The sequence below is a fragment of the Anguilla rostrata genome, chromosome 18 (genome assembly GCF_018555375.3).
Source record: "Anguilla rostrata isolate EN2019 chromosome 18, ASM1855537v3, whole genome shotgun sequence".
NCBI classification, from domain to species: domain Eukaryota; kingdom Metazoa; phylum Chordata; class Actinopteri; order Anguilliformes; family Anguillidae; genus Anguilla; species Anguilla rostrata.
Window position 1 is genome coordinate 13,102,618 of NC_057950.1, and position 17,738 is coordinate 13,120,355.

General features: G+C 45.3%; 1 protein-coding gene across 1 annotated transcript in view; it reads right to left on the bottom strand.

Moving 5' to 3' along the window:
• Positions 1–15,049, bottom strand: part of LOC135244528 (protein kinase C epsilon type-like) — a 109,266-nt gene extending 94,217 nt beyond the window's left edge. The window contains 1 exon segment of the mRNA XM_064316879.1: positions 13,760–15,049. Within this exon segment, the coding sequence (XP_064172949.1) occupies positions 13,760–14,107 (348 nt within the window). The 5' untranslated portion in view covers positions 14,108–15,049.
• Between the last annotated feature and the right edge of the window lie 2,689 nt (positions 15,050–17,738).

A 17,738-nucleotide genomic window follows, 5' to 3' on the forward strand; every position in this document is an offset into this window, starting at 1 on the left:
CTCTGTAATATTTTAACGTTAAAGACACACAATGTTATAGAACTATTAGGGCAATTGACATCATAATTAGTCCTTTACTTTTAAACCACGTGAATAAATTAAGGCAAGCATGAATCAATTTCAGCGGACCAAAGGTTTTAAAAAATTGCAGTTTCAGATTCTACAAATGGCTACTAGAAAATATGGAGAACGCCCGGAGTGTGTGTGTGTGTGTGTGTATGTGTGCATGTGAGAGAGAGAGAGAGAGAGAGAGAGAGACTGGGGCAGATCTGCATAGGTAGCTGGTACAGATAAGACTAACTCTGGACAACATGGTGAGACACACGGGCCCAAACAAAAGAGATTGCGCCCACCTGGGTGTTCTGATTGGCCAGTTCCCACAGAGCTGATATTGTGTAATTTAATACAATCTGCTGCCGGCCTACACCTGAATCACCTCACCTATACCTGAATCACCTCACCTCACCTACACCTGAATCACCTCACCTACACCTGCCGGACATGAGATGAGAGCCAGAGAAGGGGCGATCAGAAACGAGAGGAGATGAGCGGGAAAGAGAGAGATAGAGAGTGAAGGAGGATGAAGGAGAGAGCAGACTATGGGAGGGCGAGGGAGAAAAAACGAAAGTGTAATGGTGAAAGGAGGGATAGAGAGAGTGACAGGGAGAGATTACGGGAGATTAGGAGATTGGTAGAGTAGGAAGTGTGGGCAGGGCGGGGTGGGCGGGGCGACCTGGCTGGGGGGTCCGCAGCCCCCGCTGGTGAGAACACTGTGGACACAGGACGGGGGGGCGATGCTTCCAGCGCTGCTTGTATAGACAGGCCTGTCAGAGCAGAGTCAGAGGCCCCAAACACTCGGCCCGCAGAGGCCCCCTTCACACCGCGCAAACACCCAGATCCCACACCAGCTGCCGCACCACAATTCATAAGCACATTCGTCTCTGACCCCATCAGCAAGAGACCTCGCAATCTGTATGCGATCACTCTCGCTCCTATACACAGAAACGGGGCATGACTTAGACACGTTTCACTGGTGCTCATAAACTAGCCGAATTCAACAATGTGCTTTTTACATTACAGCTGCTTGGTGCATTAGCCTGGGGCACTGTGAACTGTATCCCATATAAACGTAGGGCGTTCATAACTGAAACCCCACATTAACTTTGGGCTCTGAGAACTGAACCCAGTATGGTGTTCTGGCATTTTATGTGTCTGAGAATGGATACCCAACTGCTGTTTTGCCAACTTAACGCACAGATTCAAAATCTGATTGAATATAACAGTGCGGGTGGTTTTCATGCCAAATATGAGCACTTAGAGAGACCAGACAGAAGAAAGCAATTATTTTAAAATCTTAGTGGGAATTTTAACATTTTTAATCAAAATCCATAATCCGCATGCCGAGCTGTTCCCAACGATGCAAGTGAACTTTGTTCTGAGCATTGCTCTTATTACAAATCACACACTTGTAATGGACTCAATGTTTAACACCGTCTGTCTGTGTCTGGTGATTTTTAAGAGTAACAGTTTACCAGGACAAAGTGCTGTGAATCGTTAACAGCTTCAACCTTCCCCACTACGCTACACAGCACAGCCCCTCCGCGCGCATGTCTGAACCTTCCCCACTGCCCTCCTCATACAGTAGCCCCTCTGCGCGCATGTCTAAACCTTCCCCACTGCCCTCCTCATACAGTAGCCCCTCCGTGCGCATGTCTAAACCTTCCCCACTGCCCTCCTCATACAGTAGCCCCTCCGTGCGCATGTCTGAACCTTCCCCACTGCCCTCCTCATACAGCAGCCCCTCCGTGCGCATGTCTAAACCTTCCCCACTGCCCTCCTCATACAGTAGCCCCTCCGCGCGCATGTCTAAACCTTCCCCACTGCCCTCCTTGTAGCCCCTCTGTGCACATGTCTAAACTTTCCCCACTTCTCTCCTCGTAGTCCCTCTGTGCGCATGTCTAAATCTTCCAAATTACCTTCCTAACATTTCCTCTTTGCGCATGTCTAACCTTCCCCATTATCCTGCTTACAGCCCATCTGTGTGCATGTCTAAACTTTCCCCATTACCCTCCTAACTGTGCGCATGTCTAAATCTTCCCCATTACCCTCCTAACAACCCCTCTTTGCACGTCTAAATCTTCCCGCTTCACTGCACACTGCCCTTCTATGTGCATGTCCAAACCTTCCCCACTACACTACACACACAGCTCAGAGCAGAGCTGAGCTCTGACATAGCCTATATCAGGGCTTAATTCAGATCAAAACAACCAGAGTTTTAGTGTCAACACTGTGTCTTAAAACTACACACACAGCAGGGACTGCAGACAGCCCAAATCAGAAACAATTAGAGATCCTCATTTTAACCTGCACTCGAGACAGCACGGACCTACCAGGCCGAGTATTTCACTGTACAGGAGGGGAAAACAGTCTCCCATGAACAAAGAATCTACTGTGCTTGACTACTAAGACAAAAGCCTGTCCTCTAAACATGCCACATGAACACAGATGGGTCCCTAACCCAGTGAAAAACTGCACAGTCTTCCCTGTACAACACAGCACAGGTGTAGGGTTCTTCCCTGAACACCACGGTGCGGTACCCCTACTGCGGAAAAACTGAACAGTACTTGTGGACAACACGAAGGCTCTATCCATGAGAGCAGGCCCAAGGTTCCTCTGTTTGGGTGCGGACACCGCACCTGTCCTAAGTATGAATTTGTTCCTCCACCTAACTTGGCAAAGCCTCCAGCGTCCATTCTATATTTTTCGCATAGACTCCACTATGGCTCTTTATGGTCTCTCTCACTCCACCGTCAAACTGCACCCCGAGGGCCCTCCCCCGATTTCCCTGCCCTCTCCCTATTTTCTCATTTATCTGAATGTCCCCAAGAACTGGCACTTACCGGTCTTATGCTAACGCATTCAAACCGGCTATGCCATCTGATTTGGCACACACACACACCTGTTCAACACGCAAACACACATACTGGAACAAGAGCACAATAATGGAAGTCATCACATTAGCGTTGATACCGTGATGGCAAGTCTGTACCTGCTTTACATTTCTGTTCTCTTTCTGAAAACTATTTGCTGTTACAGCTCCAGGACGGGCAGCCTTCTTATTTCCCTCCCTTCCAGTAGTGTCTGCCAGTACCGTCACTCTGACTAAAATAACATCACACTTCAAACTGTCACCTCCGAAACCCTATCTCCTAACGTATATAACGTATCTCCAGCATGTTAGACCCATGCAGATAATCTCACTCAGAGTCCAGGATAATTGTTCCAGTCAACATCCTTTAATTGCCCTTCAAACAAGTTTACTTATTCCAGGTCGGAGGTGAAAAGTGTAAATACTGTTTTAAGCACAAATACTTCTTTTATCTTGTCTGAAATCACTCCAGGTGAATTCTTCTTGCTGAATCTGAGAAGGCGGAATTGGCATAGCATGACTTTCATATCCCCTATACAGTAAACCCTACCTAACCACCTGATGACCTGCATGGAATTTCATGGACTCAAATGACAATGTCTTCCAAATTTAGAACTCGAATTCTGTGGGGTACAAACGCCACAGTATCGCCAACTGTCAATGAAGCTATTCAAACCCTCCGGACATTCGAATATCATTCTTACACAGCCTGTAAAGTTTTCGGAACCCCAACTGATCTGGGCACCAAAGCTCCTGAACACACGTCCCGCGCGATCGTCTCGTGTTTCATTCCCAAGCGCCAGCAGACCTGCACTGCCTTCGCATGGCAGGACCGAGAGGAGCTGTGACCAGGAAATCAAGTTCGGCAAGAAAAAAAACTTTTGTTACGTTCGTCAGGCTTGGGCCCTGCTTCAGTGCAATGTCTCCAGAGGGGAACAGGAGCGCTTGCAGGGAAAAGTAGAGGAGCGATTGCAGGGAAAAGTACAGGAGCGATTGCAGGGAAAAGTACAGGAGCGCTTGCAGGGAAAAGTACAGGAGCGATTGCAGGGAAAAGTACAGGAGCGATTGCAGGGAAAAGTACAGGAGCGCTTGCAGGGAAAAGTAGAGGAGCGATTACAGGGAAAAGTACAGGAGCGATTGCAGGGAAAAGTACAGGAGCGATTGCAGGGAAAAGTACAGGAGCGATTACAGGGAAAAGTAGAGGAGCGATTGCAGGGAAAAGTACAGGAGCGCTTGCAGGGAAAAGTACAGGAGCGATTGCAGGGAAAAGTAGAGGAGCGATTACAGGGAAAAGTGCAGGAGCGATTGCAGGGAAAAGTACAGAAGCGATTGCAGGGAAAAGTGCAGGAGCGATTGCAGGGAAAAGTACAGAAGCGATTGCAGGGAAAAGTAGAGGAGCGCTTGCAGGGAAAAGTACAGAAGCGATTGCAGGGAAAAGTACAGGAGCGATTGCAGGGAAAAGTACAGAAGCGATTGCAGGGAAAAGTAGAGGAGCGATTGCAGGGAAAAGTACAGAAGCGATTGCAGGGAAAAGTGCAGGAGCGATTGCAGGGAAAAGTACAGGAGCGATTGCAGGGAAAAGTACAGGAGCGATTGCAGGGAAAAGTACAGGAGCGCTTGCAGGGAAAAGTAGAGGAGCGCTTGCAGGGAAAAGTACAGGAGCGATTACAGGGAAAAGTACAGGAGCGATTGCAGGGAAAAGTACAGGAGCGATTGCAGGGAAAAGTACAGGAGCGATTACAGGGAAAAGTAGAGGAGCGCTTGCAGGGAAAAGTAGAGGAGCGCTTGCAGGGAAAAGTACAGGAGCGATTGCAGGGAAAAGTACAGGAGCGATTGCAGGGAAAAGTACAGGAGCGATTGCAGGGAAAAGTGCAGGAGCGATTACAGGGAAAAGTACAGGGGCGTTAGCAGGAGCAGCAGCCAGTCAGAGCGCTGCAAATGGTGCTGACACCGTCAGCGGGCCTGCGGTGGAGGCTTCGGCCTGCTCTAGCCCTCTGCGAGCAATCTGGTGTTGGGACATGGTCTCAGACTCACACCCACATTTACCACAGCGCTACTACAGAGGGGGGGGGGAGGACATACTGGAAGGGGAGCAGTGCTCAAACATAGCACTGTATGCACGCCCAAACACAAGCAAACACACACACACAAAGTGATATGCGAAAAAATATACACACATACAAAGACATGCCCACCCACACACAGACATTTAAAAAAAAAACATGTATGCACACTCACTCCCACACACACACACACAAATACACATACATGTACAGAAAAGCACAGTTTGCCAATTATATTGTTAACCACAAAATAAGTGTGCCTTTCAGCTCTAGTTCTAAAACAGCATCTGAGGTCACGGTAAACCCCACATGACCTGTTCAGGACACAGGGCTCTGAAATGGCCTGAATGTGGCCAGCGCTGACACACAGAGGAGATAGAAATCGGGGGCCGCCCTCTCACAATGACGCCCTTGTTCTTCGGACCGATCCAGACGCCATGTTTCCCGCTCCGTTTCTGGAAGCCGACCAAAAGACGCGGGAAGCGACGCTCTGCTACGATGAGCGCGTCTCGCGTGCCATCTGTCATCTGACACGGCGTAAAAAAAAAAGAAAAAACGGAGAGAAATCGTCGACTGGGGGGATGGTGGTGGGCGTGGCATCTAGGGAGCAGCTACTGTGGCAGTGCCCTTTGTGCCACTGGGGGGCTGGGAGGGCGGGGGGGAGGCACGGTGCTGTCACTAAGAGGCAGTCCAAGGCTTGGATGGTCCGTGGCGGCCCTCAGCTATGAGGTATTTTTGCTGAGGTCAGGTGACCAGTAATGCACAGCCTCAAAATGAGAAAGAGTGAGAGAGAGAAAGAGGCAGAGAGTGACAGAAAGAGAGAGGGGGGAAAAACACTTCCTTAATTAGGTAAAGGTGTGGTGCAGAAATACTGACTGCTTGACAACTACGGACAGTTTTTCCCTCTTCACAGGATCATTCAAGGCATCCTCCTTTCTCTGCTAAAGTCCCCCCAAACGACTGACAGCCACAGTGTCTGTGGAGCTTTGGCGTGCTGGCTTCAGACAGACTGGGGCCTAACAGGCCATAAAGCCTGGGGGTAGAGTAGTCAGGAGTGGAGACATGAGTAGCTGCTGCAAGGCTTCAACAAGCACAGCCTGGCGGGAGGCCTACCAGACCCACCCTCTCCACTCAGCACTTTCCTAGCCCGCCCGCCCCTTACACCCCCCACCCCCCCGCCTGCGGTCCCCCCCAAAGTTTACACAGCCGGCCGATCTCACGCTCTCAGTTTCCTACAGTCACTGTTGTTTTTAATTGAAAGCAAATGCACATGTACATAGAGGACTGTGTATTGTCTAACAGTAAGATCACTTATGCACAAAATGCATTTCCTTGAACTATGAGCTTTTAAGGGGAGGTTATAATATCGATGCAGACTGCACTCTCCTTACAATTCTGTTCTTCCGCCCCCTCACCCCTCACCCCCCCAATCCCAAATCTGTTGACTAGTGTCATGATGATGAACAGCAGTCAGACAGTGTGGGTTTGGGCAGGAATGCAAAATTGGCAAAGCACACCACGCCCTCGTGCGCACATACTAACAACACATACACGAGCCAGCCCACACACGCATGCTTATGCATGCACACACATACAAACACACGCAAGCACACCTAACATCACACGGACCCGGTCCCGGGTAAGAATACAGCATGTATACTATCTGTATGTGTTCTGGATTAGCTCCCTCTCACAGGGAGTGTAATCTCACAGTCCAATCTGCCCGTATCCAAACGGCTGAGAGTAATTCCCGGGAAAGGAAGCAGGGAAAGCCTCCCCATGGAAAGAATGTGGTGAGCACGCTGGAGGGGGCGTGTCAGAGGGATGTGTCACTACGAAGCATTCCTGAAAGGATTCCTCACAGAAAGCAGGAGGGAGGGAGGGAGGGAGGGAGTGTGGGATCAAGCAGCTTTTCCTACAGAGCCGTCCAACTGTAGGTACAGCGGCGAGCCTGGGAACATGTGTGTGAGTGTGCGTGTGTGGGTGTGTGTGTGTGTGTGTGTGCGCGTGCGTGTGCGCGTGCGAGTCTGTGTGTGAGTGTGTGTGCACGTGTGTGTGTGTGTGCATGTGTGTGTGTGTGTGTCCATGTGTGCGTGTGTATGTGTGTGAGTGTGTGTGCACGTGTGTGTGCGTGTGTATGTCGGTGAGCATGTGCGCACATGTGTGTGTGTGTGTTTGTGTGTTTGCGACTTGTGCATGCATACACACATAGCCTGCTTCTGCTTCCCAGGAGTGTCACTCCTGATCTCACAAGTCCAGACAAACCCCGCTGGAGTCACGCGGCTCACGCCCCACCGTCACGGTTCCAGTTTCACAGGTCGTGTGAGCGCGGTGCGCTCGACACCGTCAGTGATCCAATGTGACCTGAAACTGCAGCGCCCATTTTCGAGCCACCACGATTACTGGGACCAGTCCAAAATCATTTCCAGTCTTCTCTTCACAAACCGCACCCACGTAAAAAAACACCTGGGGCTGTTCTACAAGGCAATAACGATACAAAATGAAAATAAAATAGTCATTAAAAACAGATACACAATTTACATAGCTTCTCTGAAAAATAACTTATGAATAAAAAAAAAATATCCCAGAGGAGCATTCAATTGGAAGTGCATAATAAAAGCAATGATAAAGTCTACAGCCCTCTCACAAAACATTGTTTTACTACGCTGTTTTCCTACAAAACCAGCCAAACGTAGGTGCTTTTTAAAATGCAACAGCTTACTGAAAGCCACGACTGTACAGTGCCGCCTACAATTGTAATCCATATGTTGTTCATGTGCAGTTTTGTCGTGGGCACCACACTAAAAAAAAAGCTAATATTTTAGGCTTGTAATGAGATGTTTTTCTTCTCTCAAGTAGAACATAATACTTTGATTACAGTTACTTTTTATTTGATACGTGAAGCTGTCTTACACCACTGGCAAATCTTGAAGTGAGTCACCTCATTGGCAATCTTTTTGTCTAATTCAATAAAAAAGTAATAGAAATAAGATTTTAAGTCCGAATACAAGACTACAATACTTGCTGTGATTGACTTATTTTTTGTTTTTCGCAGTGAAGACATTTCGCTGGTAAAAATACAAAGAAGGGAAACTAAATTAGTTCCTGGTATAAAATGTAAAACTGTTACAAAGAAAAAGATATTTAATCTCTTCCGGCTTTGCAAAAGGAGACTAAGGGAAGGATTTGATTGAGGTTTTTCAATGTATAGAAGAGATCAACAACGTGAACTAAAAAAAGGTTTTTCGGGTTGAGTTCTGTCAGTAGAACAAGGGCAGCACATGTGGAAATTGGCAAAGGGTAGATTGTGCATAAACATCAGGAAAAGCTTGCCAGGTCACATAGTGCAGGTAGAGACCCTAAGGGTATTCAGGTCCAGTCTTGATGCAGTGCTAGATACCCGGTTGTTTATAAATGGTGAGTATAGAGGAGCTGAAACACAGAAGCTGAATGTCATTACGCAGTCCTATGCTCGTAGGTGCTCAGCCAAGTTCTCTTAACCAGGGCTGCCTAACACTGTAGCGCATTCAGTGCACAGCCTGTAGAAAGAACCCTCTGTAAAGCTCTCTAAAGTAAATTGCACCAAACTCAGGATTCTTCTATAGTTTGTCTCATTGGCAATTTGGTGCTCCGCTTGTTGTACATCTCTGTGACTCATTAAAATACTGAAATAACAGCATTAGTACATCAAGGAAGTACAGATTTAATTTGAGTTTTGTGTACTTTGTGTTTTGAGAGAGAGACAGAACGACTGGTTTGGAGAGAGAGGGTACCCTGGGGCATTGCCTGGAGAAGGAGAGGGAGGGTTTGACACACTGCGCTTGAGATTTGTCCTGACCTACATGAACTGAGACCACCCCTTTCTGGAATTGGTTTTGTAAATTACATAAATTGGATTTGTTTTAAATGTTCATTCATTCATAAAGATGTGTTTCTCAAAACACCAGGCTAAAAGTGGCAATAACCGGGCACCGCCCTCAATCTGAGCCTGAAAAAAAAACATGAAAAAAAAAACCCATTATAGGCTGGCAAAATCCTGAGCCTACCAGAGTCACCAGCCAAATGCACAAATTCATGTTCTTTGTGAGCGAGGGAGAGGACACTTTCCAGATACAAAGACTGTTTTGGAGAAGTGAACACAGTGGACAAGCGAACCAAAAAGAAATATGCAGAGATGAAAGGAAAACAAGGAGCAGAGGTCAGGAAGGAACAGAAGCCTGACAAAGAGGGGAGAGGGGAGAGGGAGAGAGAGAGAAAGAAAAGAAAAAGAACACGGGGGGAGCCATGTGCGCGGAACGGCCGGGCCAGGTACGGCCACGCCCACGGCAGCGCCCCTCCGCTCCTCGCGGCGGGCTCGCTAATTGGGCGAGAGGCCCACGCGTGGACAAGGGCCCGTCCCACGCGCCCCCCCCCCCCCCTTTCAAATGCTAATGGCGCTCGGCCTTCAAACAACTTTCGGATGGTAATGAGAGCCCATGAGCAAGAGCCGATGCCGTTCTCGCTGACTGCACACGGCGTCCGCGCGCTCCACACCGCACCTGACGGGCACGCATCAATTATTCAACCCCTTCTGCTCCAGACAACAAAGATAGAGTGCGGCCGCCGCGAGCCTGCCCATCTGGGGGACGTCTGATAGCCCCCGGGGTCAAGGGACCTTCGGCCAAGATCGCTTTCGTTCTCACCTTTTCTGCTCTGGCGCGAGGGCGGCATCGCAACAACACCGCGGGCGTGTTTCTCTGGAAACACTCAACTCAGGGAAAGTGTTTTTCCATCACCCTGCTGAAGGCCAGGTGGGTGGGAGAGAGCACATTAGTGCACCGGTCCAAATAAACTCTTTTCCCGGGTTCACCAAAGATAATACCAATTATCAGTACTTTGATCCAGAAGAGTCTGGTAGAGGTACAGGCAGCTGTCACAGCAGTGCCGTGATTTAATTATTTACTGCACATTATGCATTCGTTAAATGAGACTTCCATCATTAATGCATGACTTCATTTTGGGCTGTCACTTGGGGGCATAGTTTGGAGTGGAAGGGAGGTTTGGGATTTTTTATGCTTGGGGAGTCATGGGGCTAATGGCACACTCAACGAGTAAAATGTGGCCAAAAAGTTTAACACGGACAAGCCCAAGAACTCTGGCATGACGAAGCAAACAGTCCCTCGCATTACTAAGCTCCACAATCTAACACTACCACCATGTTTGAGGCATGCACAGTGCACACACACTCACACACAGACAGACATCATTGCTCTTGGTTTCCTTGTCACCTCAAGACATCCTAAGTACTACACAATCATCAAAAAAGGACAAAATATGATTATATATTGATTTGAGCATTCCAAACAATTCTAAAGTTCAGGGCCTCAATCCTTATGTCTGGCCTTTGAAGCCAGTAGAACTGCTGGTTTCCTTTTCTATCTCATAGTAAACCGATTAATGCCACTAACTGACCAAAGAACCCAGTCACCTGGTGTCCCAGGTCTAGATCAGGCCTGGACTGAAAGCCAGCTGACCTCAAGGGCCTGATTTGAGTATCGCTGGCTTAGGCGTATGGCACAATATTTGTTTAAAAAATGTACGGAAAGCAAAGAAAATTTCAGCCACGAAATGGCCATCAATCGTCCTTCATTCCGGAGATGGGCCTGTTTGATTGACGGATGGATGCAGGGAACCAAGACTGACTTTAACCTCCTTTCCTGTCTGACACATTTACGAAGCTAGCTGTCGATATCCCTCCGTGGAAATGTATTGACATGTCCTCTGTGAAACCGGATTGCATCGTGACCTTTCACACCTGATTCCTTGCGGATCCATCTCGCACCTCCGATGCCGTGGCCGCATGTGCATTTCGAAAGAGAGAGGCGTGCTGTCATGACACAGCTCATGACTTGTGTAAACAAAGCCCACAGTGCCATGATGGAGTTCTGCATAACATGCTTTCCGACTCGCAATGGTGCTACGCTGAAACTCTTCCCCCCAGAGAATGGAAAAACCTACATCTGCCAGGCCCATAACCAGTCTAGACAGTATACATTTCCACCCCTCAGGCTTTTAGCATATGCCGAGTAGCATTTATTCAAAGCACTGGACTGTCCAACAACTTAAAAACAGATTCACCTGCAATGTGCTCAATTACGGTTAAAAATCTTGGCTTTACTTTTGGAACCACTCCTCTGAGATTTCTGTATTTAAATGACCAAGGTATCATAATTTGTCCTGTATAGGTTTTCACTGACAAATAAATGTATATTTGATGAAAAGCCTTAATCTTCCCTTAAATTTTCAATGGTTGATTTGACATTGCATTTTTGTGTCCTCTTTCTATTCTTTCTGCGTTAAAAGGTAGTTCCCTTCGCTACTACAATTGATGACAGGATGCTCCACGCAGGCTAGTTACTGTTCCTTTAAGGTACAGGCCACCAGCTATTCTTGTTTGGTGAATAGCCGCTTTAATTAATCACTGCATCACACTGATCAGTTATTTTTACCTTAGTGTTGACCAAAGTTTGCTTTAGCTTAAACCATCTTCTATTAACTACACGCCACAAAAGGTCTACACAAAAAGTCTAAACATCTAGTAATGCTGTGCATTTTTCAAACATTCATAATCTGTCTTTTTTGTTGTTGTTGTATAATTTATTTAACATATTACTGTAGAGTTTTCACTGTGTTAAGACATGGATCACAGGCCACCTCGGAAGGAAACACATCACTGAATTGGCTAAAACTGCGGCCAGAATTAGAGACTGACCTGGATTCCTCACAAGTAATATTATCCTTTGATTTCAAGAATAAGAAAAGCATTCTGGAGTTTGGAAAAACTAAAATGAGATACAAAATTCTGCAGTTAAGCTTAAAACAGGATACCTACTCAAATTCACACATACAGAAGGGCCTACAGGTTCTTCTCACCCATTTCTGAGTCCTTTCTCAAGTAGCACATTGGCTTAAAGAGGCTGTTTTTCTCACTACAAAGGTAGCTAAATACACAACGAAGTTCCATTATTTACCAGAATTGGTGACATTTTAAGATTATATATAACAGGATATATGTTACTTGAATTGAAAAATGTGTCCCTGCCACTATTGAACCAAAGATTCCATGACCTCAACTGCTTAGCATGAAACTCCATAACTCTTCCAACAACCAACAAGTGTCTACGTCTTTCCAAATAAAATCAAATTTGGGCCATAATCTTAACACATTTGTGTAGGAGACTATCTACAATCAAGGATTTAAAGCTCTTGTTGTTTGTACATTTCCATTTACCCTCACCCCTGGGATACTGGATCTTCCTCAGTCTATTTTGTCTGTCTGTCTGCATTAAAGGGGCCCAGGAACAAAATTCCCACACAACATGCAAGGTTCTGCAATTTGAAAATCTGTTTGCATTTGCATTCACATTTCCTGTGTTAATTGCTAATATCAATCTAGAGTTATGGTAATTTGCATAATACACAGTAACTGGATGTGAATCTATTCTCTGCTAACACATTGACAAGTGGAGTAAATATCTTTTATGAGATATGATAAGTAAAGGAAAGGCAGAGAAAACCAAAATAAATATAAAAAAACAAAAATAAAAAACTACAAAACACACATTAATAAATCGAAATGTGAAAGCTAAACTGTTAATTAAATGGACATTTGTATTTGTAGCTAGCATTTGAGTAAAGGTCTATTTGTGAATTCCTGGTGATCATATGAGGGCTAAGGTAAACATAATTCTAATATTCACCTTTTATTTACTGTTTTGATTATTGCCACTGGTATCTGGATTTGAGCACATTTGATCTAAACACTGCTGTCCACAGTACTTAGAGAAAAGCACATGACAATAAATATGCAATGACTATTACTAGGTTATTACTCATGCTTGTTATTGAAATACATGTGAAGACAATCTTACTGTTACTGTAAATCCCTGCAAAAACATAAACAACTAATTGTTACCATTTACAACCCAAAGGTATGAGCAGATGCAGAAATCTTTGCAGTGAGTCATTACTTGCACGAAACAAATAGGTCCATACAAAAACAGGGTATTGAGCACCTCATCACACATCCGCCCGTCCACTGGCTAACAGTGTGTAGTCTCGAACTGTCTGGTTGAGATAACGGCACATGCATAGAATCAAGGTAACGGCCCAATCAAGTCAAGGACAGCATGAGGGCAACATCACCATTGGCCTGTCTGACGGGCTGACAATCGATTCATCGACTAGGCCTAGTTAAAATACCGCATTTTGTTAGAAACGGAATGCTATCCACTATTGCTGTTGGATAAAAACAATTTTTTTAAATCGTCGTCCACAGAAGGCAGCCTACTAGGCTACTTGTCATAATAATTTATGATAAGCCATGCATGATCACCTGCTTGGTCCCCAGTTCCTATGTAACCGTAATGTTTTCTGAGCGTGTGGCCGACCAACCTGTATCATTCTGCACACGACAACGATACAGGTGGCCTAAACCGTAAAGAGAACCGTTAGCCGACACAAGAATGATGGGAAGGGATTATCATCACCACTCATTGTCATACCAATCTTTATGTTTATGAAGAAAGGTGAGACTGTTGTATTAACACATTTTATTATTATTATTGTTATATTATTATTACTATTATTATTATTATTATGCTGCTATTGTGGCTCCAGAGTGAGAACTTGTGAGACCATGGGACACATTAGGATTCCACACGCCTACTTACAGGCTACAGCACTTTTCAATGACAAGTGTTTTCAGAAAACGGTAGTGTGGACATACCCAGTCTTCAAAGTGTCTGCTCCCATTCTGTAACAGATCTTCAAACTGAATGATGCAGTTGGCCACGAAATCATCGTATCCAATTGGGGCATCATGAAAAACGGACAGTTCGATTTTCCTTCCGTCGTGTACCTCTGTGACAAACTCGTCGTTCCAAGCAGGGCTGTTGGTTTTTTGCTTGGTGGAGGTTTGACCCACGCGGGAGTCATCCACGTTCAGGGCGATGTAGGTATCCAGCAGGAAGGTTTGGGTCTTGGGTCCACCCGCGTGCCTCAGAGACCAGGCAGTGGGCTTCAGGTCCAGGGCTTCGCAAATCTTTATTTTCAATAACCCATTGAAAACCACCATGATGGTGATGTAATCGTCCGCCTATTTCTTTGTAATTAATTTTTGTTGCAGTTGTTAACACAATGATGCTCAGTCTCAGCCAGTTCCACAAGTAATAAATAATTTCTTATATTTTAGTGTTTAGTATTCTCCACGTAAGAACAAAAATGAATGCAGGGGTTTTTTCCCCTTAGCTCTTGCGACACCCAGTGAATATGTATGATTTTTCCCTTGCATATAACGGAAAAATAGCAGTCCCGTCTGACTCTATCACACAAATCGGATGCAAAACAGTCTTTCCAAAACGGTCCTGGGAGCGTAAATGGTCTTGCTTTTGTTTTCTGTCCGTCTTGGTTTCGCGAGGAAAACACACATTTGGTTGTTGATCTCACAATTCCTTTCCCCTGAAAAGAATTATTTGTTTGAGTGTGGAAGGTAAACAAGCAACCGAAAATATTACCATGCAGCAAAAACACCACCCAGCCTTTTCGTCCACCGCCCGCTAAAGGAAAATAAACCAGGCTGTTACTCCTCAACAGCGCTCGGCTTCTAAACTATTCTTCTTCGGGTCGCGGGAAGAGGGAGCGTTTCCAGCCTGTCCGTCGTTCATTTGGGACACTCCTATTCAACACAGATTGAGAATCGCTTGAAAATAAAGCCACTCTTTGCTCTGTGGTTGTGGTTTTCTCGCCCGGTACGCTCCCGCAGGTCCCAAGCAGCTTTCTCGCTGTTGCTCCCCTCGGTTTCCTGCAGCCTACCTCTTTTTTCTCCCTCTCCGTGTAACGCTAGCGCAGGAAATGCGCAAAATACGTCAGTTTCTCTGAGCCGCGCCGCGTCTCTTCTGTACCAGATGGGGGAGCGCGGTGTAAGCGAGCAGAGTAATGCTAGCGAGTGGGGCGGTGAGGACAGAGGCGCATCCCCAAGGGCTTCGTGATAGATCCGGGATGTGGTGTGGCGAAGAACACACGTTATCCGCTTTCATCTCTCACAGACAGGGGGAGTGGTGACGCTCGCTATGCGCGGTGCTTAAAGTAGGGTAAATACTGTTGTATCTCACTGTCTCGTCGTATGGTTACTTTGCAAGACACTGCAAAGCAAGAAACACATTTCTTTCACTGCGTCTGCAGTGCATCCCGTAATAATTTGCGGGGTATTAAAATGACTGCATTCGTCCACGTTTTTAAGATATGCTATAGCTACTCCACGACCCGATAATAGCCAACTAGAAATGCAATATCAATGTAGACGGAAGACATGTACACGCTACTCTTGTTGCGGCTGCTGATCCCACATTTCTTTGGGTTGCCTCTTAATTTTCTAACATATTGACTATTGGATCTGTAGCCTATGTTCCCAATCGTGTGTTTTTTTTTTTTTGTTTTTTTTTTGTTTTTCTTTCTTTCCACGAGACCCATGCCTGGTCATCAGCAAAACAGGTGGGCAAGAACAAAGACTTGGTAGTGTACAATAGATATCAGATAAAATAATAGGCCTATGTTTCTGACAGTTTCCTTTGCCCGATAAAATGCACTGGTGGAAATAAAACTGTTTCTGAGTAATATGACCGGGGACAGGAGAACTAGGCTACTCTGTCATATCTCGTGGAAGTAAAACAGGCATACAACGCTGCAGACAAGGCGATTTTAATGTTTAATTGTGAAATCGACAATAGCAGTTGAAGAGCACTAGCCTACATAATAACGAGCTGCAATAAGCTACCCAGACAAATTAAACTGAAAGTGAACTATTGCTTTGTTTACTTAGCTACTGAGTAGAATTTGTACACACCTTTCATGGCAGCTACAGTATGGGCAGTTATAAATTGTGAACAGCGGCCTGAATAGCGTTTAGTTCACAAAAGTCGGGTATGGTAATTTTGACGTGCAGAATACCCTAGGCCTACATGCCACAATTGCCCAAAATTATTGACAGCACTACATTATCTTTTCACATCGGAAACCTCACCTGAAATGAAACTGTACTTAGGCTATAGACATGTGTATTCTTGGAATATATAAGCTAGTCCTTTAATGTCAAAAAGCAAGTTGGTCTTATCATGAAAAATAGGCTCAACATCAGTTGTCTCAACAGGAGAATGAGATGCACTATGGACGGGCCCAAAACTTTAAAAAGCATAAGCACAGACATAACGTCCTTACCTGCAATCACGAATTTTAAGTGTTTTCGGTTAATGCTGTACAGTAGCCTATGTGGGTGCCTTGAATATTCCAGTGGCTGGTTAAGCAGCCTATGTACCAAAGGATGTTTTAATAGGATACTCCACAGAGGTGATTATGGACGAATATTGATTTCTAAGCTATAATAAGTGCGAAAACGAAAAAAAACAGTATTATTATTACGGAGTGTTTCCACAGTTTTATTTCAGAAACGAAGTGTTTAAAACTAAACTTAGTGGAATGTGAACGACAATCTGCAGTTGTTTCAGACTAAGAGATACAGCCCACAGAATCCGTTCAAAGCAGTTATTCAGCAGTTAAAACAGGGTACAACCGCTGCGGTTAAAATGGGAAATACCCTATTTTCACGCGCTTGTTCGTTTGCTTTGCACGGTGCACCACTTTCACCTCTGACGTGAAAAGAAAGAATGTGTTTTTTTACATAGCAGAGCGCCATCGTGTGGGGGGAATTAATGTTTTGTATGTACTTTCACAACCCAACCAAGAGTTGGGATATTTTTGCAAGAATTTAGGATATAAACCGTCGTTGGTAGTCATCGCACATTGTCATCTGATTGTTTCAATATTCAAAGCAAAACAAAAATATTATGGTAGGTGTTAGTAACACAATTTTGAGACTGCACTTTTTGTATGGCAGGCATGTTATTGTTAATTTTATTGAAAATGTTTAAGCACCTTATTGTAAGTGCATATATAAAGGAGAGACTGTCATCCAAATGTTTATCTTATGTGCTTGTGTCTGGGTCACAACGTCACTCAACACATGCCTTCCACCTCTCATCATCATCAAATAAATAAACAGCAGAAAACAGTGCTTAACAGAATGCTGGAAAAACATTTAGGTTATCGGGGTCATAATAATTTAAGCAGTCTACAGACATGCATTCATACTTGGCTGGTCTCCAGCAAAAGGAAAATGACACCCAGCCATTGTTTAGGTGCTTTTATGTGGGATACAATGTTGTGTCATAGAGATCTACTGTTCACTTTTGGCCTCCTCTTTTAATCCGTTTTATTTGTTTCTCTGGCCCATATGACTCTGCTGTGGTTTATGAAGACTCGGAAGAAATGCTGAGAAACCAGCCTGAGAGGGTTAAACTGCCGGAGAGCTAGATATATTCTGCTTATAAGACGATAGTCACTGAACTGCACCATCAGGCACACATAAGCCCCACATGCGCTGGTGAAGTGACCAGAAATCCTATCCACACACAGCAGACTTCAGAGGCATCGCACCATATGCAACACTGTACATATCATCATTATGAGCCACAGCGTCGGCAATTCGAATCAGACCACGCCACCTTTGTCGCACGTCTCTCCCTCTCTCTTCCCCGTTCTTCCTGTCTCTCTACACTGTCCTGTCCAATAAAGCTGAAAAAATCACTATACATGGTCTCTGCACCAGCTGCAGGTTTCTCTATCTTCGGGAGAGAGTCTTTCATTATCTTGCT